The sequence below is a fragment of the Branchiostoma belcheri genome, unplaced genomic scaffold (assembly GCF_001625305.1).
Source record: "Branchiostoma belcheri isolate BF01 breed outbred unplaced genomic scaffold, Haploidv18h27 scaffold296, whole genome shotgun sequence".
Lineage (NCBI taxonomy): Eukaryota > Metazoa > Chordata > Leptocardii > Amphioxiformes > Branchiostomatidae > Branchiostoma > Branchiostoma belcheri.
This window is the reverse complement of record NW_017803905.1, coordinates 113,060-137,234: the sequence shown is the minus strand read 5'-3', so window position 1 is coordinate 137,234 and position 24,175 is coordinate 113,060. Positions and strand designations below refer to the sequence as shown.

General features: G+C 41.0%; 2 protein-coding genes across 2 annotated transcripts in view; both read left to right on the top strand.

Annotated features, from left to right (window-relative positions):
• The first annotated feature begins 8,175 nt into the window (after positions 1-8,175).
• LOC109473233 (flavin-containing monooxygenase FMO GS-OX-like 2) lies at positions 8,176-11,734 on the top strand. Its single transcript, XM_019773109.1, has 4 exons — positions 8,176-8,513; positions 9,004-9,142; positions 9,825-9,958; positions 10,859-11,734. The coding sequence occupies exons 1-4, from the start codon at positions 8,314-8,316 to the stop codon at positions 11,700-11,702; spliced, it is 1,317 nt and encodes a 438-aa protein (XP_019628668.1). The 5' UTR covers positions 8,176-8,313; the 3' UTR covers positions 11,703-11,734.
• Positions 11,735-16,947: 5,213 nt separating this feature from the next.
• The window catches only part of LOC109473230 (glutamate carboxypeptidase 2-like), a 16,544-nt gene continuing 9,316 nt past the window's right edge, over positions 16,948-24,175 (top strand). The window contains exons 1-5 of the mRNA XM_019773106.1: positions 16,948-17,075; positions 18,668-18,841; positions 21,718-21,838; positions 23,316-23,438; positions 23,946-24,141. Of these exons, the coding sequence (XP_019628665.1) occupies positions 16,948-17,075; positions 18,668-18,841; positions 21,718-21,838; positions 23,316-23,438; positions 23,946-24,141 (742 nt within the window). The remainder of the gene's footprint in view (positions 17,076-18,667; positions 18,842-21,717; positions 21,839-23,315; positions 23,439-23,945; positions 24,142-24,175) is intronic.

The following is a 24,175-nucleotide window of genomic DNA, read 5'->3' as shown; positions in this document are numbered from 1 at the left end:
AATTTAATGCAGCTTTTGGAAACTTAAATATTTAAAATAATGATAATGTTTCGTTCTGAGACACATAGCATAAACACTAGTGCTGAAAAAAGGAGGCCCTTTGGACTGAAGCAGACAAATTACGGTTTGATGCAAAGTGGATGATGACATTTTTACTACAGCCTAATCCAATGCAATCCAATACAGTTCAGGCATGTACAGCAATTGTCTACCAACCTATTTTCTACCTTCAATTTTGTGTTCCAAATAAGAATTACAAATCAGCCACATCAGCAACATATGATCAGAAAACGATATGAATCATCAAAATTATGCTGATATTGTTCTACTATCTATGAGCACGTGTTTAATCCACAGAAAAGATCAAACTGTCGTTTGTAAGGACATCTAAAAGAAATTCTGTAGGTTTGTATCCCTACATATAATCAATTACATATGGACCAATAGGTGATACGCGATACATTTGATGGTCTGATTGCTAATTTCACTATATACCATGGACAATTCATTTATCAAACTAATAAATGCAAAATCGTTCAAATTGAGCAGACAAACAGAATAATTTACATCCAATTTACAAACACCAAGACACGTATACTTTTTCAAATACTTTTTATAATTATTAATCTCCATATGGCCTTATTTTTCGTTAGGATCAAAATGGAGTGTTTCAAAGAGTTCCCTCTGTCGTTCCTTCTGGCGATGTGTCCGCCATGTTTGCACGCTAACTATCGCTATTCCTAACATCACCAGCACCACGCCTGCCACCTGAATGGGATTCAGTACCTCCTGCATGAACAAGTAGGAAATTTTGGATGGTAGGTAGCTCATGTCCTCGGGAAGAAGTCACGTGAGTTTGGGCCCCCTAGCGGCTTGTTCTGGAACTGCAGGATGGTTTCTTTGAAAATCTTCGAGAGAGGATAACTGAACAACCGTTTGATGGATCATCATGATTTTTGTATGTAGGTAGCTTAAGTGATGCTTGACATAATCAAAATACAATTATGCAAATCAGGATCTAATTTGCATTATTAATGAGGAAATTCTATAAATCTGCTGTATTTCATATTAGGGCTATAAAACTCTATAGACATATGTTAGTGAGAACGACAAGATCATTGGCTGATAACGATTATGTAAAGGAAGACCTAATTTGCATAATAAATGGCAAATTGGTACAATTTTATGGTGGTAACTGCTGGGAGTTTAATACTTGCCATAATTGGAAGTTCAGTGAGGGTGAACATCACTAAACATAATTTATTTCAATCAGGACCTCATTTGCATAATTTATGAGGAAACGCTGGAATAGCCTTATTTCTTAAGATGACCCTGTCATTCGGTGGAGAGTATGATCAATTGATACAATATATGCAAATGGCCTCATATAATTTGAATATATGCGGTGAAAAATGTAAGACAATTACAGTTGGTCATCACCATGCGTAAGATTTATGAAAGCAATACACATGTCATGGAGGTATGAGATCATCGAACTCTAGTTTTGTATGTTTTCATCGAGTCACGACGATGTGACTGTCTTCTGTAAAAAGAAAAAAAAAGAGACCATTATAGGATTTAGACAATACATTGCATTGGTATAGAAGTTTATTGCAAATTCATGCCCGGGGGGCTATAATTGCAGATTACAAACATAAAAGAACAATGAAACGTAGTATAAAATAACTAAAATCTACATGATAAAAGGTAGTTGTGTAGAGCTAAAGCTATGTCTAAAACTATGTCTAAGGGGTTTGACTTCTCTTTTTCAGACCATAATATAAAAAAAATATTAGCTTTTTTCCGATTTGTTCGTCAAGCATGTGTTTACCTGTTAAACGTCGGTCTGTTGCGGTGGGTCAATCGGTGACAAGGTGGTCTTGTAGTCAGGATTGTTGTCACAGCATCTGAAGGTTCTGTGTTCGAATCCTCTGGCAAGGTCCACTTCTGTGTCCTTGCAATCGTGAGAGGCACTTTACACCTATTTCCTCACTTGACTCAGGTATAAATGAGTACCTCGCTTCAGTTGGGGACGTCTTCTCAGATGTAGTTGCCTTGCTCGAGCACGATAAAGATCCTACCGCACTGATCGAAAGAAAACAGGAGACCTTCCCGGTGTGAGTGGTTCAAACCTTACAGTCCGGTCATACACAGCTTTTACTTGTGTATTTTACAAAACTGCCGGTTTAAACCTCCATAATGCGAAATAAACAAACTACTGTCGGCTTGCTGCTGGGCGTAATACATCCAAAATGGCTAACCCTAATGTTGATAAACCAGTTCAGATAAGATCACAACCCGCGACCCAATGACCACCTGTTTGACCTTTCTGACCTTTTAGTTTTTTTTAAAACATGTTTCGTTAACGGGCATGTACATTTAGACAACTCACATTTCAGCATATTTCACTCTTTAGTTACATTTGATACGTCTAACTGCTTATTATTTATGGCGATGTTTAAATACGTAGTGTACTTATTTACCTAAAAGAATAATGAGATTTGATAAAACTGGGCACCCGTCAGTCACTTCAATCATCAAAGATAATTAAATATTGTCCCCTATGCGTTGATGAAGGTTAGACATCCAGGTAAACGATACTCGTAAGAAAATTCAAACTCTAATACTGGATCAGTTACGGATTTTTATTTATTTCCGGACGTTTCGAGTGACATCCATCACTCTTCTTCAGCGTCACTAAAATCTGACTACAATATTGAAACCTATCTGCATCACCCTGATGATCATCTCTATGTAAAATGAGACTAAGCGCTCACATATTAGAGATAGAGAGAGGAAGATATAAGAAACTGCCTGTAAGCGAAAGATTCTATAAATACTGTACAGAGGGAGCAGTGGAAGATGAAATGCATTTTATCTGTCAGTGTTCTCATTACGATTTTGAAAGAAAAATGTTATTCAAAGAAGTCGCCAATATTTCCCCAAGTTTTTCATATCTCAACCAACAACAAAAGACTATATTATTGCTAAAGTCCCCCAACCCATTTATTTTTCAAAGAGTCGGACAATTCATCTCCCACTGCCTCCTGAGAAAAAGTCAAACCCCCTAATAGCATGACAAGAATAGTTTAATAGAATAGAATAGATTAGAATAGCAGTTACCTTGCTCCTATTACCTGTTCACATATTGCATATTTACTTTTTTATCCTGTATGTTTACCAACGTTATTAGATTTAAGTAGAGATAGTAGGTTCGATATGTATATCGTACACGTAGAAGTTCCTGTTAGCAAATAGTCTTATACATGTATCACCACATTTTCTTGTCAATGTCTGTATGCAATTAGCCCTCGGGTGCAGGGATTTGCAATAAACAACTTCAATTCAATTCTAGAATTATGGGGCAATAATTATTCCTTTCAATTTTAATGTTGACTGGAGTGACTCTTTTCTGCAAAACTGTTGTCTTGGTTAAATGTAAAATTTTGCTACCTCCATGAAAAATGAAGGTATTGTTTTTGGTGTGTCTGAATGTGTGTGTCTATCTGTTTGTTTGTGTGTGTGTGTGTGTGTGTGTGTGTGTGTGTGTGTGCGTGCGTGTTTGTGTTTCCGCACACTTGTCAGTATAACTTCATAACGCCTTAATGGATTGTGATGATATTTGGTATGCTGGTAAGTCTTGGTAAGACAAAGGTCAAGGTCAAATATGGGCCTCCTGGTGGATAACCTTGGTACTGCAGCAGAATTTCCGGTTTCTGTATCTTTTGTCCTGAACATGCTATGGTCTTGACTTTTTGGTGACAGTAGCTTTTCCTGTATTTATTCCTATAAGTGGTGTGGGTTTGGTCCCCCTAGCAGCTTGTTCTGGAACTGCAGGGGACTTTCTGTCGAAATCTTAAAATCCAATAAGTCCAGATATTTTCATAATTTTTGCTGTGTAGGTGACAGAGAGCTAGGGTTGTACATAATTAAATGCAAATTTTGCAAATGAGTTAATTTGCATAATTAAGGAGGAAATTCTATAATTACAGTGTTTTTATATAATAGTACCTTTATACATGTGATGTATTTAATCTGTGGCAGTCGGAACACCAACGGATACCAATTATGCAAATGATGATCTAATTTGCATAATTAATGTGAAAATTCTGTGATTCTGGACTCTGAAAATTCTGGTGAATGATGGGAATTTTATACCTTGTGACATGTGTAAGTTACTTAAGGTTCCGGGTCGGAGTTTAATTCTGACCAGGGTTCCAAATAGTGCGCAGTAAATCGCCGGATCTGCGAGGTTGTCACGCTAGGTTTGGCTCCCCATAGCTCGGTGATCGCTGTAGATTTTCAACTAGGTTTTGAATTGATCAAAAAGCCTTGGGATTGTAGTGTTTTTCGGCGCGGTGAAGTTGGACGGCCAGCGAAGCGTTTTTGGTATTAGTCCGCGAGCAAGGGTGATGCGGTTTGTCGCCTGATGACCCAAATAGCTGCGTTCTATGTGGAATTTCTAGGGGTTCGCGTCACCGGATTTTGTGAAAAACTTATCGCAACAACCTATATTTTTTTTCTGTTTTTCAGTAAACAGAAAGTAGTAAGCTATTTCAGCATATAAGCCGTTAGCCTGGGAAAATTCGTTTTTTCCAAGCAGGTCCGTTGAAAAAACTGCAAAAAAACTACATTTTTCGTATCCAAAATTTACGTTTAACTACAGTTTCTACCCAAATTATAGAGTCGACGGACAATAACCAAAATTGTATCGGAAGCCGGCTGGAAACCTCAGTTGACTGATGTAATGAGATTTCCCGGCGTACTTTTTTTGGCGGAGTTATAGCCCTTCGGTCTGAGGGTGTCCGCCGGATCCAAAATCGTGAAAAAAACTCCGGTCCGAGACCTTAAAGGTTACCACGACTTTGCATATATTATGTTGATGTAGAATCCATTTGCATAATTAATGAGGACATGTTGAAATGAAGTATGACAAAGGAAAGGAATTTTATACGAAAAATATTGTCATTTGAATTTAGAAAACCATAAATTAAACTAGATTATGCTAATTACGACCTTATTTCCATGGTCAATGAGACAAATAATAAAACATTTACAAAAATTCAAAATATTTCATGGAGGTATAAGATCTCCAAATTCTTGTTTTTTGTTCAGCTCTACTTTAATGTGATGGACTTATTGGTAGTGAAGGGTGTGATTTTTTAATGGTGAATAAAATCTAAGACTCTATAACTTCTCCCTCACTTGTTGAACAGTCTATTAAAATGTGAAGTGTCCTGACCTTAGTCCTTTATCACAGTGAAATAGATTTAGTTGTTGAGATCGACCTCTGAATCCAGGCCTGTCTGAATCGTTGAGCATCAATAGCGGCTGTCCCGGTCCTGCCTCTGTTTCTTGTCTCTCAAAACCTCGTTCAGGTCCTGGGGGAATTTATCTTCTCGGGTGTATAAACAAAAGTTGAAAACCTGGCTTTTTTCAACGGTTGCGGCAAACTGCACTAGCTGACGACATGTTATCTCTCCATTTGGTCAATGTCTACCTATTCCAGCCACCTCCCGAAGCCTGGTAGAGGCTACAGTACATGTCCGTTTCCATATCTATATTTATATCTCTATATAATATATCCCCCCGGAACACCAACCGGGAGCATTCTGGCAAGATTTAAGCCACGCCTCCCTTTCTATAGGAATCGAATCGAATCGAATTTTAGTTAAGCTTGAGTCAAATTTGACTGCCAACCACGCCCCGAACTACACCATCCAATCATGGCAAGTCTCCCATCCACACCCAAATATTTTTAGCATTTTGAAACCTTCGGCTGAGGCCGTGAGCAGAGAGTAGCTGACTTGCCCGAGCACCAGCCGGTCCAGCTAACCGTGCTTCCCTTCCTGCCCCTAGACTAAACCAATGTTTGCGAGAGTTCAGCTAGTGTTTTTTTTCTATTATTTTTATTCCAACATGTAATTTTGGAATAAACACAGACGTGGTGACGGCACACTCAAGTTTTTTCAACTTATATTAATGCCGCCACCAACACAGGGGACAAATACATGACAGGACAATATTCATTTTCACCTGAGCGAAGTGAGGAAAGTCGTGTTAAGTGCTTTTCCTAAGGGCACAGGATCGGTGGCATGTCAGGACTCGAACCCGGGACCTCTAGGTTCCGAGTCGCGCACACTGCCGCTACACCACACGACCCCACAGTGAGTGTTCAGCTAGTGTTCCGGTCCAAGGCCATATTTGGTTATGTGTGACAGGGGCTTAACACAAATGTTGCCACATCAATAAGCACTTACCCCTGTTCCCCCCCAAGGCTTGGTATTGTTGGATTATTAAATTCATCACTTTTCTTTTACTCTGCACTATTAATTACTAATTACGTTATCCTTATGTTCCATTTCCTATGTATACGCATGCCTTGTACCTCCTATTGTAGTTTATCACCTTTAGTTATCATACATTGTTACCTTCGCCAAGAAGGTTATGTTTTCAGTAGCGTTTGTGTGTGTGTGTGTGTGTTTGTGTGTGTGTGTGTGGTTTTAGCAAGATAACTCAAGACACAGTGGATGGATTGGAATGAAACTTGGTAGGTGGGTAGGTCTTCATGAGCCCTAGAAATGATTAGATTTTGGGCCCCCTGGCGGCTTTCCTAGGTACTGCAGCTGAACTTCCGGTTTTGATATCTCATGTTCTGGACATGTTAGGGTCACGAATTTTGGTGATAGATAGCTCTTGGAGTAGGGAAGAAGTGACATGAGTTTGGGTCCCCTAGCGCCTTGTTCTGGAACTGCAGGAGCATTTGTTGAAAAAAATTCGAGGACGATAACTCAAGAACCAGTTGACGTATTGTCGTGATTTTTGGTATGTAGGTAGTTGAAGTGATGCTTGACATAATCAGATGGCAATTATGCATATCAGGAGCTAATTTGCATAATTAATGAGGAAATTCTATAAATCTGCTTTGTTCGATAATAGACCTATGAAACACTTGTGACATCTACTTGAGAACGAGAAAAACAGCTGAGGATATAGATTATGTAAATTAGGACCTAATTTGCATAATTAATGGAATTTTTTTATAATTCCATAGTTGTAACTGCTGTGAATTTCATACTTGCCACATTTGGAAGTTAAGTGAAGGTGAACATCAATAAACATAATTAATTCAAATCATGACCTCATTTGCATAATTTATGAGGAAGTGCTATAATAGCCTTTTTGTTATGATAAGGCTGTCATTGGATGGAGAATATGATCAACTGATATAATCCATGCAAACGAGGCTCTTATTTACAAAATCAATGATTAAAATTGTATAATTCGTCACCCGCAAGGGTTAACATCATTTGGCGAAGGTATGAGATCGTGGAACTCTTGTTACATGTCTTTTGTATATTACCTGTCTCTTAAGTTAGCTAAGGCCACACCGATTTAATTTTATGGATGACATCCTCCGAAGACCCCCAAATTAGTGCGCGCGGGCGAATAAAAAAATTCCAGCCAAAAATAAAAATGCTACTTAACCACAGGAATACAAAGCTGGTGTTGTAAATTTGTGGCAGTACTTAGCGACATATACGACAAGCCGGCACATGCTGGCTTTTTGCGGAATTTATGAATCGGCACTGTACAATGTACCGAGTTCTTGAGTAGTGGAGCTTCGGTAGCCTGGGTGCCCGGCTCCGTATTGTCGCTAACTACCATGGACTACCCTGGCCTAGAGCCAGGTCAGAGGAAGTGATCTTTTTTTTTTTGAGGGCGTCAGGCGAAAATCAATGCGCGCGCGGATGTCATCCATAAAATTAAGTCGGTGTGGCCTAATTCATTGCTAATACCATAATTGTTTCTTACCTATATTATTTCCTTGCATTGCCTTGGTTAAACGTTAATTTGTTATAATTTCCTTATGATTTAGATGTGTTAGTTGGGTGTCCTGATGTGAACCGTTTAAAAACAAACCTCTAGATACAATGTGACATGCACACTACAAACACATGAAAGAGGGCGCGGCCCTCAAAATTTTCTTGCATTCCCTTGCTATAATTTGTTATAATTGCCTTTATGATTTATATCTGTTAGTTGTGTGTCATAATGTTTGAATATAATTTGCTTTTCATTTTGTATTCTACACGCGGCATGACCGATTGTGCCACTGCTGTAAGGTGACGAATAAAGTTCAAAGTTCAATTCTACTTCCGGGTCAGAGATCTATCTAGAGCTTGAAGGTTAGCCCACAGCCACCCACTTCAGTACTCCTTGATAAAGTCTTAAATGTTTAACCCCGACAATACTACTATCATGAGTCACCATTAGCAACATATCTTTGAGCTGGATCTGTTTCCCACAAGAATGGTGCTTGGTGTTGCTGTGATCGGCGCGGGTGCGAACGGCCTGTGCGCGGCTCGCTATCTGTCAGCCGACCCGGATCGCTTCTCGCCGACCGTGTACGAGCAGGGCTCGGCGGTGGGAGGGACCTGGGTGTACACAGACCGGACCGGCACTGACGACAGCGGGCTCCCGGTACACTCCAGCATGTACAAAACCCTGAGGTTTGGACCATGTTCCCCTGTACTTTACCTGTAAATTTACAGTTTCGTAGTTTATAACTGTAGCTGTTGGTTCAAAGTTCATTAGGCTCAAACTAGTTAGTCAGGTTTGCACAGTCTGATAACACGTCCGACTCGACATTTTGGTATGATCATAGGATATTTGTACATTTGTTCTTCATTTCGATTTCGTGGAAGAAAAAATACCTCAATCAAGTGCATGATGTGTGTGTGTGTGTGTGTGTGTGTGTGTGTGTGTGCGTGTGTGTGTGTGTGTGTGTGTGTGTGTGTGTGTGTGTGTGTGTGTGTGTGTGTGTGTGTGTGTGTGTGCTTGCGTGTGCTGTGTGTGATTATTGGTAGTACACATTCTTCGGTAATATGTCATATTTCACACTATAGGTTGGCCTATAGATACAAAATTCGGTAAGACAATGAGAATACTTAGTTTAATTATCGCTCATGTGTGTGAAAAGGGGTATTTTTTCTCAAAAAGGACAAATATTCCAAAGGAATCGATGCCATTTTCGGACTTTCCATTCGAGAGTAGCCTGCAGTCTTACCTCTCTCGCCAGGAGGTGCTGCAGTACCTGGAGGGGTATGCCGCGCACTTTGGACTAAACAAGTATATTCAGGTATCCTCATTGTAATCGATGTGATACACAACATACAATTTCAATTTGTCGTACAAGCTATGAAGGGATGAACGATGAATCTACATCTATCTATATATCTATATAAATACTAAACTAAAACACATAGCAACATCTTCTGTCGTTCTCCTGCATAGACACTGAGTTGCGCATTTTGGGGCCTACTAACATCACGTAACAACCAATAAAAACATGTATGTATTTATATAATTACGTTGTAAAACTACAAGAATACAGAAAAGCTCTTACCATTTAGACTGAATCATTAAATGTATTGGTGCTGAGAAGGATTTAACAGGTGTAATTGTACAGTAGGTGAATAAAGTAGCATAGGTTTTTATAGTAGTTTGTTTTCACCCGTTTTTAATTGGGGTATAACAAAATAAAAAAAGAAGGAAAACTAGACAAGAGAGACAAGAGGTTTCTTAACTATTATCTTTTTTAAAGCCTTTTGTACCAATGGAATCGGAAGTTATTGGATACTTTTTCGGTTTTTAGTGTGGATTTCCTAACGGGTTGGGGGTAACCATCTGCAGCTTCTGAATGTGGGACCTACATCAGGACGTATCAAGGTATTTCAGTAGAATCAGGGCAACTACGAGAGAGATGAGTTGGGGCCTGACATTTCTTTTGGCATCTTATAACCGATTGTTTTGTTCTACAGTTCCAGACCAGGGTTGACGCGGTGAAGCCTGTTCAAGTTAACGGCACCGTGAAATGGAGCGTCACGATCTCTGACGTCACGGCTCCAGACAAACACAGCACTGAGCAGTTTGATGCAGTCATGGTTTGTACTGGGTACGTCTGGACAGACGGACAGGGATAGAGAGAGAGCGAATGAGATGGGAAGGACGATAGAGGGAGGGAGAAACTTGGAAGAGGGATGAGAGGGAGAAAATTGGAAGAGGGATGAAGGGGAGAAAAAAGGAATGGAGAGAGGGGAAATAGGGATGGAGAGGGGGGAAATGAAGGAGGGGGAGAAAAAAGGAAGGAGAGGGGAGGGGAGGGGAGAAAAAGGGGTGGAGAGGAAAAATAGGAATGGAGAAAAAGGAAGGAGAAGGGGAGAAAAAAGGATGAAGAGATGGGGAAATAGAAAGGAGAGAGGAGGAGAAAAAGGAATGTGAGGGGGAGACAAAGGGATGAAGAGAGGGGGAATAGGAATGAAGAGGGGGAAAATAGGGAGGAGAGAAGGAAAAAGAAAGGAGATAGGGGAAAAGGAAGAAGAGGGGCTGAAAAGAGAGATGAAGAGGGGGAAATAGGAATGGACAGGGGGAGACAAAAGAAAGGGGAGGGGGGGAGGGATGAAGGGAATGGAAATAGGAATGGAGAGAGGGGGGAAAGGAAGGAGGGCAGAAAAAGAGGGATGAAGACAGGGGGAAATAGAAATTCAAATTATCATTCGCCAACCCGATGAAATTATTTACGGAGGACCAACATGTAGCGTAGCGGCAGAGTGTTCGGCTCGGAACCAAGGTCCAGAGTTTGAATCCTGCCATGCCACCCATCTTTGCCCTTGGCACTTTACACGACTTTCCTTAAATATTAGGGTGAAAATGGGTATTGTCTATTGTTCTCTTCTTTGGTAGCGACAGAAAAATTAAAAAAACTGAGTGTGCCGTCACCATGTATGAAATGAATGGTGACGGCATGGAATGAATGAAAAAAAAACATCTCATTTCATCCATTTTTTATCTGTAGGCGGTATTCCTTCCCGTATGTCCCGGCCATCCCCGGTGCGGACCGGTTCCAGGGCGGGACCGTGCACAGTCACAACTACCGGGTCCCTGACCCGTTCCGTGGGAAGAACGTCGTCATCATCGGGGCCTCTTACTCAGGTTTAGACCTGTGTGTGCAGATCGCCGAGGTGGCCGAGCGTGTCGTCATCAGTCACTCCAACCCTCCCTTACTTAAACTGGGTAAACTCCCTCCTAATGTCAGCCAGGCTAGCAGAGTAGAGACTATCATAGGTCCAAATATCGTCAGGTTTCTGGATGGACAAGAGTTCCACGCAGACGACATTATCTACTGTACAGGCTACCGCCTCAGGTTTCCCTTCCTAACTCCCGACTGTGGCATCACAGTGGATCAGGGCAGAGCTTACCCGTTATACAAATATATCATCAACACGTGCTACCCTACCATGTCGTTTATAGGGATTTTACATGAATCTCCGACGTTTCCTCTGTTTGAAATCCAGGTAAAATTTGCTGTAGGTGTGTTAGCGGGTAGGCTGAGTCTCCCCTCTAAGATAGTCATGGATGAAGAAGTTGCCGAAGATTTTAAGCGCCGTGTAGAAGCGGGATTGCCACCACATTACGCCCACACTATATTTCAGATAGATGACGACTATGGCGAGGACTTAGCAAAACTGGCTAAATGCAAGCAGATCCCACAGACATGCGTATTGACGGCTATATCCTCCATTCTCCAAATGTTTGCCGATCCTGTTAGTTTCCGAAATGCGAATTATAAGATAACAGGGCCAGAATCGTTTGAGAGAATTCCTCTTCAAACACAAAAACCAAAGAAGGCTGCTTTGTAAACTCGCAAACGTTCCCATTTTCATATCCCCCTAGTAAAAACTTCATTTGCCCAAATGTCGGTTAGATACAAAGGTATCACCTTATGGAATGAACTAGCTCCAGCCCTAAAGAATCCTTGTCTCTTCTCTCACTCAAACAAGCTCTGAAAAACCATCTGATATTCGAACCTAGCCCCCTGTAGTAGTTTCATTTAGTGTTCTGTCTTATTTTAACTCATAAGAATTATTATCATTATCATTATTGCACTGCATTTATAACTTACATTACCTTATTTCATTAATTTATACCGTATATTACTTGATTATCCTTATTGTATTATTTCCATTTTCTATTGTATTATTTCCATTTATTGATTATATTTAATTTTGTAAAGTTTAGAGGAGGAGGGCCTTGTATAAGCATTCCATGCTTCTCCCCTCCTCCTCCTGCACCTGTTTTTATCCTTGTTTTGTATTATTACTGTCTGTTTTGTTTAATGTGCAAACTAGTAAAAATCAAATCAATAGATCAGATATACGCGATAGTGATACATGTAACAAAGATGCATTTGCTTAGCATAGTCTCTCTTGGTTTACTATTAACTTCGATTGATAACAAAAGAAGCCATCTTTTTGATTAAGTTAATTTTTTTTCAAATTTTAGGTATTTGAACAGTACAAAGAAATTTATATTCATTGCAGCCTTCGATTAACCAACTCTAACTACTCACAGAGCCATCTACATTATCACAATGACCACGAAGCGAGAGGAAGTCGAAAAAAATCTCACGTTACATACATTGTATAAGACTGGTAATATGTGGTCCGTGCTTAGCCCAGTGCGGCAAAATGCACAATAATTCATCATTAACACTAATAGTTAGGGTAATTTACCTTAAGTTTAGTCTGTTGAAATAGCATCTCTAGTGTATTTTAAAAGTCAATATATGAAGAATATGCGATAGATATCAATTAGTCATATATGAAAAAGTAATGGGCTACTTTTATGGAATTTTATAAACTGTACTACGCGATCGAGTATAACGTTATAATTGTAATGCTGTGCTGACTATAAAACTACTATGAAACCGCGCCTTACTGTACATCCACAATGAGTCAATACACATTGTTGTATTTCAACAATTACTCACTGTACATGTTAAACAATTTTATTTTTTGTTGACACATTATATTGCAATAAGAGATTTCATATCTTCAATATCTAGATAGATAGATACGCCGGATCTATAATATGGACATGCATATTTAGATACACTCTAGATATTCCACATTTATGATCTATGTAAACCGTATAGCACATCTACTTGCAATATGTACTTGGTGTCTTATGTATCTTTTATGGTACTGATATAGTAATTGTATCATTTTTGTATTGCATTTCATTAATTACTTCAGTAAAAATCGGAGATACCGTTTAGGTGCGCCTGCCTCTGTATGTGTGTGTGTGTGTGTGTGTATGTATGTGTGTGTGTGTGTGTGTGTGTGTGTGTGTGTGTGTGTGTGTGTGTGCATGTGTCTGTGTATGTATATGTGTGGTGTGTGCGGATGTGTGGTGTGTGAAATACGGAAGAACAATATTTAATTTTCCTAACGAATTTCCTTCGAATCTTACCATCATAACCACTTAGAAAGGTCTGGTGAAAGGCTAGTGATGTTCAATTGCTTCTCAGAGACGCTGTGTAAGGGCTTGTCGGACAATATTGGGCCCCGCTTACACTTTCTACCCAGAGGCATGGAAACAACACGACTTGCCTACCTTATGCTTAGGTTACATTTCCAAACCAGGGCCCGGCCGGGCAGTTTGTATGAACGAAAAATTAACAATCCATATCAAGAGTATATAGATATAGTGCCCATGATTATTATCAAAAACGTTTCTGTGTTTTGTTTTGTTTTCTTTTATATCATACTTTTCGTTCCCGAAAGCTGCCCGACCGAGCCCCGGTTTGGAAATGTGACCTCAGCATAAGAAAACCGCCTCCGCCAGCTGTGCTACAACTTCGCTACACGACTGCTGCATTCAGAGACTTTTAGACTGGCTACCCCCATACCCCAGTGGGATCAGTGCTAAAACAACAAGATCATCACATCTACTTGACTCTTTTAAAGCACGTACGAATAGATAGCAAAAAAGTCCTATCCCCTATATGACAACCCTTCTGAACGAGCAGGACACATATTAAGTAAATACTCTATGTGCCAAAAAGCAGTTACTCAAGCAATAACAATGTACCAGACACTCACAGACTTGCAAGGATACTGTACAAGATGAAATGCACTTTCTGTTATCATGTACGTCCTACACCGAAGAAAGAGAAACACTTATGGATGCGATCACCAATAAGGCACATATAACATTACCTAAAACAATCTCAGATACTTTTACACTTCTCATGTCATGTTCCGACGAAATTTCCCTGTACATAGGCCAGTATATATCCAAAGCTTTAGTTAAAAGAAATCATATCATATCTGATTCAACCAACTGATGTACAATCTAGTTTATACAGTCATATATAAAAACTTGTACATTATCATGTCAGCCATGTTCCATATATATATATACATGTACTATATTAACTTTTGAAATAGAATATTATTTTCGATACATAGAACTTGTAGGTAATACTGTATACGTGAGAGTAGATGCTAGCTTGATATGTAGTACTGAAGAGTTTGCCTTACATTGTACCCGTTACAATTGTTGTGCAATAAAGATTGACTTGACTTGACTATGATTTTGGAAAATCATACCCAGTTGCTTGAGTAACTGCTTTTTGGCATATCGTATTACCTGGATGTCTAACTTTCATCGACGTAATACTCTATGTATTTCAACTCGCCCCTTCTTACGTTTACAAATCCTATACAAATAATAGAAATGTTGTTATGAATTTTAATACTAGTAATTTGAACCGAGTTCATATAGTACACGAACGTGCAGTTTTTAACTAATATATTGTACCAGTTTTTATTGTATCGTGCATATGTGGTGTGTTTGAGTGCAATAACTTTGTTAATTTGTTGTGTAATTATATCTTTTAACTTTTAGTCTTATATTGTATAAGTTAATAATAATTTATGTATTATCACCATAATTCAGTCTTAGGACTGCAAGTGTGATATATGCGTGTGAAATATTAAACAAGAGTCCTTAGGACACAGTTCTCCGTGAAGTAATTTGGTGTTTTCTGTGTGGCTAAGGTATCATTTTTAATAAGATGCTAAATATATCACCAGTAGTTATTTCTACAATATTGTGTGATAATTGTATGTTTCAGCAAAATTCAGTTGTACATGCACCTTGTACTTCTGTATAAGGTTAATTTTATATAATAAATTGCAATTGGACGTCTTAAGATGGGACAAGGTGATGGTTGGAGTCTGATAATATTTGCCTAAAGCATCCAAGGCCAAAAACAAAACATTACCAGACAATTACCTGGAATTGTTTAATCCAACATTCCGTGCAGTGCCCAGGACAGCAGCGTCAACAAACTGAACGGCGTGTTCACTTGAGATATGCGCTTTCACGTGGAATATTTGAACAGATAACACCAATTTGAAAAGTCTCCACCCCCCTTGACTAATTACCTGGCTTTGCTAAATCCAACATTTCGTGCATTGCAAAGAACAACAGCATCGACAAACTGAACGGCGTGTTCACTTGCGATATGCGCTTTCACGTGGAATATTTGAACAGATAACACCAATTTAAAAAGTCTTCACCGCCTTTGACTAATTACCTGGCATTGATAAATCCAACATTTCGTGCATTGCAAAGAACAACAGCGTCAACAAACTGAACGGGATTACGGCACTTTCAGACATGGAGGTATTTTAACTCCATGCTTGAGATGTGCGCTTTCATGTGAAATATTTGAACAGATAACACCAATTTGAAAAGTCTTCACCGCACTTGCCTAATTACCTGGCATTGATAAATCCAACATTTCGTGCAGTGCAAAGAACAACAGCATCAACAAACTGAACGGTGTGTTCACTTGAGACATGGAGGTATTTTAACTCCATGCTTGAGATGTGCGCTTTCATGTGGAATATTTGAACAGATAACACCAATTTGAAAAGTCTTCACCGCCCTTGACTAGTTACCTGGCATTGCTAAATCCAACATTTCGTGCATTGCAAAGAACAACAGCGTCAACAAACTGAACGGGATTACGGCACTTTCAGACATGGAGGTATTTTAACTCCATGCTTGAGATATGCGCTTTTACGTGGAATATTTGAACAGATATCACCAATTTGAAAAGTCTTCACCGCCCTTGACTAATTACCTGGCATTGCTAAATCCAACATTTCGTGCAGTGCAAAGAACAACAGCATCAACAAACTGAACGGTGTGTTCACTTGAGACATGGAGGTATTTTAACTCCATGCTTGAGATATGCGCTTTTACGTGGAATATTTGAACAGATAACACCAATTTGAAAAGTCTCCACCGCTCTTGCCAAATAACCTGGCATTGCTAAATCCAACATTTCGTGCAGTGCAAAGAACAACAGCGTCAACAAACTGAACGGCGTGTTAACTTCAGACATGGAGGTATTTTAACTCCATGCTTGAGATATGCGCTTTTACGTGGAATATTTGAACAGATAACACCAATTTGAAAAGTCTCCACCGCCCTTGACTAATTACCTGGCATTGCTAAATCCAACATTTCGTGCAGTGCAAAGAACAACAGCATCAACAAACTGAACGGCGTGTTCACTTGAGACATGGAGGTATTTTAACTCCATGCTTGAGATGTGCGCTTTCATGTGGAATATTTGAACAGATAACACCAATTTGAAAAGTCTGCACTGCCTTTAAGTTAACTGGCATTCATGATCAGAGTCACCCGTTATCTATTCTCTCTCACACACAGCCGCAGGTCTACAATGAAAATACGGTAGGTATTTGATTGACGATTGAAGTTTGATCATGCATATTGACATATACGGATCATTCGGGTTGAAAACCTTTTGTATTGTGACACGCTGCCCTTAACTGCGCGGAGTGATACGCGCGCTTCGCATATAAAAGGGGTTCACCATTCATTCGATGTAGTACGCGGTGCGACTGCTGCTGGTAACGGCAACAGTTAACTCACTGTGCTGTCAGCACTCACCAGTTCGGCACTACTGAGCTGCAAGCTACTTGATTTGAACGTACGGATACAACTGATTACAACACTCCGCCGGAGTTTACTCCACAGATAACTACGGCACTTTTAGACGCAATGGCCGCAAGAAAGTACCTGATCCTTGCTACGATCTGCGGGCTTCTTGTCAGCGTATTGGCACAGGAAGACTGGGCTGCTCAGCTCAGAGACGAGATGGACCCGGCGCGCATCGAGAAATTCCTCAGGTAAAAGAAAGAAGTCCCGAGAGACGATTTATCTTTCGTCTGTTAGGATTTTTACCTTCGCCAAAAAGGTTATGTTTTCAGTAGCGTTTGTCCGTCTGTCCGTTTGTCTGTCTGTCTGTCTGTGAACAGCATAAATCAAGAAGCTTAATATGCATTGTCATGGTATATGGGTAGGTCTTGATGAGGCCTAGAAATGATTAGATTCTGGGCCCCCTGGTGGCTTTTGTTGGTACTGCAGCATAACTTATGGTTTTGATATCTCGCGATCTGGACATGCTAGGGTCACGAATTTTGGTTGGTAGATAGCTCTTGGAGTAGGAAAGAAGTGACATGAGTTTGGGTCCCCAGCATCTGAAACTACAGGAGCGTTTGTTGAAAAATCCTCGAAGAAGGATAAGTCAAGAACTGGTTGTAGTGATTTTTGGTATGTAGGTAGCTGAAGTGATGCTTGACATAATTAGATGACAATTATGCAAATCAGGAGCTAATTTGCATAATTAATGAGGAAATTCTATAGATCTGCTTGGTTCGATTATAGGACTAAACACTGAGTTAATGAGTACAAATGTATAAATTGTCCACCGGAAGGGTTAACATCATTTGGCGAAGTATGAGGTCGTGGAACTCTTGTTTTTGTTAAAATACTTTTTCATACTTCCATTATCTTAACATTTTCGTGATTTTGCTGACGGATGTTTCGTGTGAGAAATTACATCCGATGCCGAAGTGGGCGCACCGGTACCGGACAGGCATGGCGCATATGATCGGGAAGTGAGCGCGAACAACTCCGCTCGCCTGGATGCGCGTTTCGTCTTACATGAAACATGTGCCAGATAATTATCTTACGTCAAGTCAGTTTTTTTCACATGACAGTTTTGCTTGTGTTCCTCTGAGCGAACTTTTTTTATTTACTTCATCGGTCACCACAAAACAAGGCTCATGGGAGCCACTTAAAATGTTTTTGGTTACAGAACAGCCAGTGAGGACAGATGTTTGTTGACCTTAGACTTGAAGAGTTTAAGGTTATACTCATAGGGGAAGCAATCACGAGGTAGCTTATTCCAAAGTGATGTTGTTCTAGGAAAGAAGCTTTCAGCATGGAACTTCCTCCTGAGAGGTGAAGAATGGAGGAAGAAAGCCTTTAGGGTGATTTGCTTCGGTGGAAGTGGCAGGACGTGTCCTTCTTGAGAATGTTCGAAGTGGGGGCACTAGCGAATGAAGTTCCACGGAGCATTTGCCGTGGAGGTAGCGATAAAATAACGCAAGGCTTGCAACGTTACGCCTGTGTGAGAGTAGTTGTAGGGTGGCGAATGTCACTCCCAACAAGATTTTGTAAGTGCTTTTGAACTCGGTTGAGGCAGTTCAGGGAGCTCTGGGCAGCTCCGGAGATGCGACAACAATATTCCATTTTAGGTCTTATCTGGCTCTTGTATATTAAAGTATAAGATAGCTGATGGTGTTAAATACTTTTTGGTGCGGTACAAGGAACCCACTATTTTCCCGGCTTAATTCCTTGGAAACGGATTGGATGCAGTAGACTTTGAGCGGCTATTGACTTCTCTTGATATATACCGACGTTATTTTTGGTTCAGGATCCTGACAGAGAAGCCCCACATGGCGGGGACCCAGGGCGGGTACGAGTTAGCGGAGTACGTGAGGCGGACGTGGGAGAACCAGGGCCTGGACTCCGCCCACATCGATCCGTACGACGTGCTGCTCTCCTACCCGGACCCAGACAAACCCAGCTACGTGGCGCTACTTGATGGGTAAGGAACATTTTTTATATTCATTACTCCGTGAAGGAGGTCATGACCTCCGGACGGAGTATTGTGGGCAGTTGTTTTTTCGTGTTCGCAGCTAGAACACAAGATTCTCTATGTTTAATCGGTATGTAATTTTGTATGCCATTTTGCACGCATTTTGATTTTTACCGTAGCTGTTTTCGTGGTCGATGTAATATTTCAGAAGCACCCCTACATTTATCAGGTTTTTTGGACTGGTCGCAAATAAACGGTTGTTTTGAATAGCGGAGGGGAGGGGTTCCTTTAGCAGATGTGAGGATGGGTCATTAAGTAGAACCAGATGTTTCGTACCCATGTATAAGGTATGGGGACCGTTTTTTAAACATGTTCGCAGCAAAAACGCATTGTTCTGTACGTAGTATTTCTGCGTAATCGGGCATGTGGTGCCATTATGTCGGTGGTGATGCACGATTTTTTTTTATTTTCACCGTGAAGTAAAATGCATATTTTAGAAACATCCCGATAATGTTGTTGAATTGTTTTCGTCCGGCCGTTGGGTAATAGCCCCGCGTGTAGCGTGCGAACCCGGAACGCTTGCAGGGACGTAGCCGGCAGCGTGCAAGTGGTGCTGGGCATGCTCAGGGGAATACTGTTCCCAATCTGCAAAATATAAAAATTCACGGAGGATTGTCGCCTATGACTGCTTGTTTCAATTTATTTTTTTAGCATTTGTTGCAAAAATAAGTTTTTTCAACTTATTTTTATGTCGCCACCAACGCAGACAAACAAATGAACGGACAAAAGACATGCTCAGTTTCACTTGAGTAAAGTGTGAAAATTTGTAGTGCATTTCCCAAGGGCAATAGTAGCTTAGGTAGCGCGTTGAATTTGACAGTCCACCCAAAAGCGGGATTTACCAAAAGCAATACTCCAGGTAAGTCTACTGTGTACGTGCGGTATAATGTCTGCCTAAACAATAGTGATAGAAGTCAGGTAATTAAGTCTAATATTTACCCAAGCCAAGGCATCAAATACCAAGAGCAACCACCGGACCCAATTGCGCCGGTGCCCGTCGGGGATGGTCGCTCCGGCCGGGCTCAGGAGTCGGGAGGGCACCGACTATCGTGGTCACAATTAAAAGTTTTCTTCATTGGCATTTTGTTGTAACCCTTTTCACCCTCATTGGTGGGACCCCGGCAGGTACCCGGCAGATGCTCTGACGATGTCTTGTAGTGACCCAAGACATCGTTCCCAATACAGAGTTCACGCCTTTGTTGTAATCACCTGATCTGTGACGTCACACATTTGACTCGGTGTTACGAAGTACACACCTTTATTTTGTGTATCTGGTCTGTGACTTAAGAAAATTTGTCCCGGTGAACTGCCGGCAACCGAAGGGGTACCTGTCGGTGTTCTCACGGTGAGGTCACGGCATATTTTCAACAGCGGGGTCCGGGTAGAATTTAAGTCAGAATTAAATTCTTCTCGGGTCCCCGCCGGACCCATAAATAGCCCGGTAGCCGCACGGTATCCCGCGGGGCCACGTAGGGGTCACGCCCGAAAGTGCCAAAAACAGCCCGGGAACTGCCCGGCACGGCCCCTTTTTCCAATTTCCAATTTCCAAGCTTAACCTGGTGTTTATACCATTGTTAAAACCCACATATACACGTATACCAGCAGACGACATGCCAAACTACATATCAATGCAGCAAGGGGATTTCATGTTACAGCTTCGAACGTACGGACACAGCTGATTACAATGTAACGCTTTGTAAGGCCATATCGCCTTAATTTTATGGATGACATCCTCTGAAGACTCCCAAACTAGTGCGCGCGGGCGAATAAAAAAAATTCCGGCCAAAAATTAAAATGCTACTAAACCTCAGGAATACAAAGCAGGTATTGTGAATTTGCGGCAGTACATAGCGACGTATACGACAAACCGGTACATATGCTGGATTTTTGCGGAATTTATGAATCAGCATTGCACGTATGTACATGTACTGAGTTCTTGAGTCGTGGAGCTTCAGTAGCCTGGGTGCGATCCTCCATAGTTACCTCAGTATTGTCGCTAACTACCATGGACTACCCAGGACTAGAGCCAGGCAATAGCCTCGGAGAACGTGATCTTTTTTTTTTTTTGAGAACAGGCGAAAATCAATGCGTGCGCGTATGTCATCCATAAAATTAAATCTTATGGCCTAACGTTTATTGCAAATTCCTACCCAAAGGCTAATTGAAAGTAACGAGGATAGAAGAACATTGAAAGAGTACAAAATAACTATAACCTAATGAATGTAACTGTCTGAAACTATGTCTAGAACTACTGTATGTCTGAAGGTTTGACTTTTCACTTCTCGATAATAGTGCACCAAAGGTCACTGACCTCCTTCATGGCTCTTGAGTAATTAAAAAAGGTGGTAGCTTGCTAAATACAAAACATATTTGAATGGCTTAAAGTTGACACTAACTTCGGCATATTCTTCGCATTATTATTTACTACAAATCGTCTTGTTTTCATGTGCCAAATAAAATTAACAACAAAATAACCATTATCATGAAAGTTCATCTGTGTTGGTAGTAATCATAGTAAAACGTTAAACTTTATTCCAACACACAATTTACAGAGATCAAATTTTCAGCGACCACTGTCGCCTTCATCAGGATAATTAATGACCAATCACTTCACAACGTGATCTCGTGTGAATAAGGTCACGTGTTTGTAAACCGTAACTCTCGCGAGATCACGTTGTGAAGTGATTGGTCATTAATTATCCTGATGAAGGCGACAATGGTCGCTGAAAATTTGATCTCTGTAAATTGTGTGTTGGAATAAAGTTTAACGTTTTACTAAAATAAACCATGTTTGCCATCCTTTGCCTGGCTGTCATCTTCGGCAGGTCTGGGAATGAAATCTTCAGGTGTTCTGCCGGTGAACCACAGCTCGATGTCGACCCACCGTTCAACATGTCTGGTGTGGTGCCGCCTTTTGGAGCTTACTCACCTTCTGGGGTTGTGGAGGTAAGGTCACACCGTCTTAATTTTATGGATGACATCCTCTGAAGACTCCCAAAGTAGTGCGCGCGGGTTAATAGAAAAAAATTCCGGCTAAAAATAAAAATGCTACTAAACCAGAGGACAAAGCTGGTGTGGTGTTGTGAATTTGCTGCAGTACTTAGCGACGTATACGACAAGTCGGCACATGCTGGCCTTTTGCGGAATTTAAGAATCGGCACTGTACGCATGTACTGAGTTCTTGAGTCGTGGAGCTTCGGTAACCTGGGTGGCCGGTTCCGGCCTAGAGCCAGGCCAGAGCCTCGGTGGACGTGATCTTTTTTTTTTTGAGAACAGGCGAAAATGAATGCGCGCGCGGATGTCATCCATAAAATTAAGTCGGTGTGGCCCAATAGAAACATACTTGGACAAGTGCTCACGCGTACGATCACAGACGCATACACTCATACATGAACTAAGTTCCAGTTCATGATTCAATAACTAAAACGGTTTGATTCGTTTTGGCTACAATCTGACGAGAAAACAGGTGGGTTGACCAGTCCGCGGAAGGTTGATGCTTTCCCCGCGCGACCACACCCTGTCAAACCCCAAGGCTTCCAAACTACCCCGGCAAATATTTTCCCTATCATGATACTAGTAGTATATACAACCAGCGCAGTTAGCCTGGTATAGAGACTAGTGTAACGAGAGGGGTCTTAGTTCCGACCTATGTTCCATGCAAACGCACATACCTTTGTTAGCAGTTTATCTGACCAAAAACCCGCGCAGTTTGAGCTATAATATTGACAGATAAAGATCACAACGATTAAAGCTGCACAGCTGTGTATTTCACTTCAGTGTAGCGCCTTGCACCCAAACGTAATGGTTCGCGAAACGCACGGCAGGTTTTTGGTCATTTTGCCGGTGGAACGTTCTATCGCAACAGGGGTGCCCTAATTCCGACCCAGTGTTTAACACAGGTCGATCTGAGAAGAGGGTTTAGAAATTATAATACACAAATTATGACTAAAACAATCTACAACTGTTTTTCTGTCCCAAACAAGTCCTCTTTTTGCGATTACGCGACTTGCTCCAAAGCGACTGTTTGAAAAGCAAAACCTGCATTTTTGACACGCTCGTCAACCCCCGAACAAGCGTTGAATATAACAGGTTTTTCACTCGTCTGTTGTCGGAGTGTACGAACTAAAACAAACTTTTTTTACCGACATCAACACAAAAACTATTTCCATTCTTGTGGTTATTTTCAGGTACGTGCTCCCATGCATAACGCAGCAACAAGGATTTCTCAAACTAGTACGGAATTAGGGGTAGGTCGGAATTAGGGCACCCCCCGTTAGGTATACCTTTGAAACTGAAAAGTAAATCTGCGAGTAAGTGCGATCGACACCATTAAACTTGGATCGGCGGAGACATACGTTGATTGGGGATCCTTTTGGTACTGATACGTACAATATGAGCTTCACTTTATCACACAAAATTTCAGAGAGATCTGGTATACGTTAACTACGCACGGACGGAAGACTTCAACACGCTGAAAGATGAGGGGATTTCTGTTGAGGGGAAGATCGCCATTGCTCGGTACGGAAAGGGAGCGCGAGGGCGCAAGGTGAGGGAGAAAGAGTTAACATCTTTAAAACCAATGAATACATAAAGTACAGAAAGATTTTATATTTTGTTCTGACTGTGTAATATATCATGTGAAGTCTACTATTCTGTCATCAAGTTTCTTCTCCAAATAAGTAAGGTCCATGACCTAGACCAGGCGACTGTTACCATGGTAACAGATGCTGTAGCAGGCACCCCTGGTGTCGGATTACTTTATGTAGCAATGTTAGGATAGAGTTGGAGGGGCTGTACAGGACGTGTTTTAGTAAGAGAGCAGCAGTTTATTAGGCTAGACCAAGTGAAGGTAAACATTATGTATTTGCCAAAAACATGATTTTGAAAACGATCAGACGTTTCAGGTAGCATCCACTATATATAACTGTTCTTTGACGTATCTTATTACCTGGATGTCTAACCTTCACCGACGCATTATGCATTTGCTCTGCAAATGTTACCTATAGTTTCTATTTATTGTTTATTAATTTTCATAAATATAACTGCCATACAGCTGCGTCGTGCCCAAGACCGTGGCGCTGTCGGCATGATCGTGTACTCCGACCCTAAGGAGGTGGTTGGGACCGGGAGAGGGTCGGATCGCATGTATCCGTACGGTTGGTACGCACCGGGTACAGCGGTACAGAGGGGACATTTCCTGTACGGTGTAGGGGAGGGCGAGCCACTCACACCTGGATATCCTGCTACAGGTACAACATGCCCGTAGGGGTGGGGGGGGTGGGG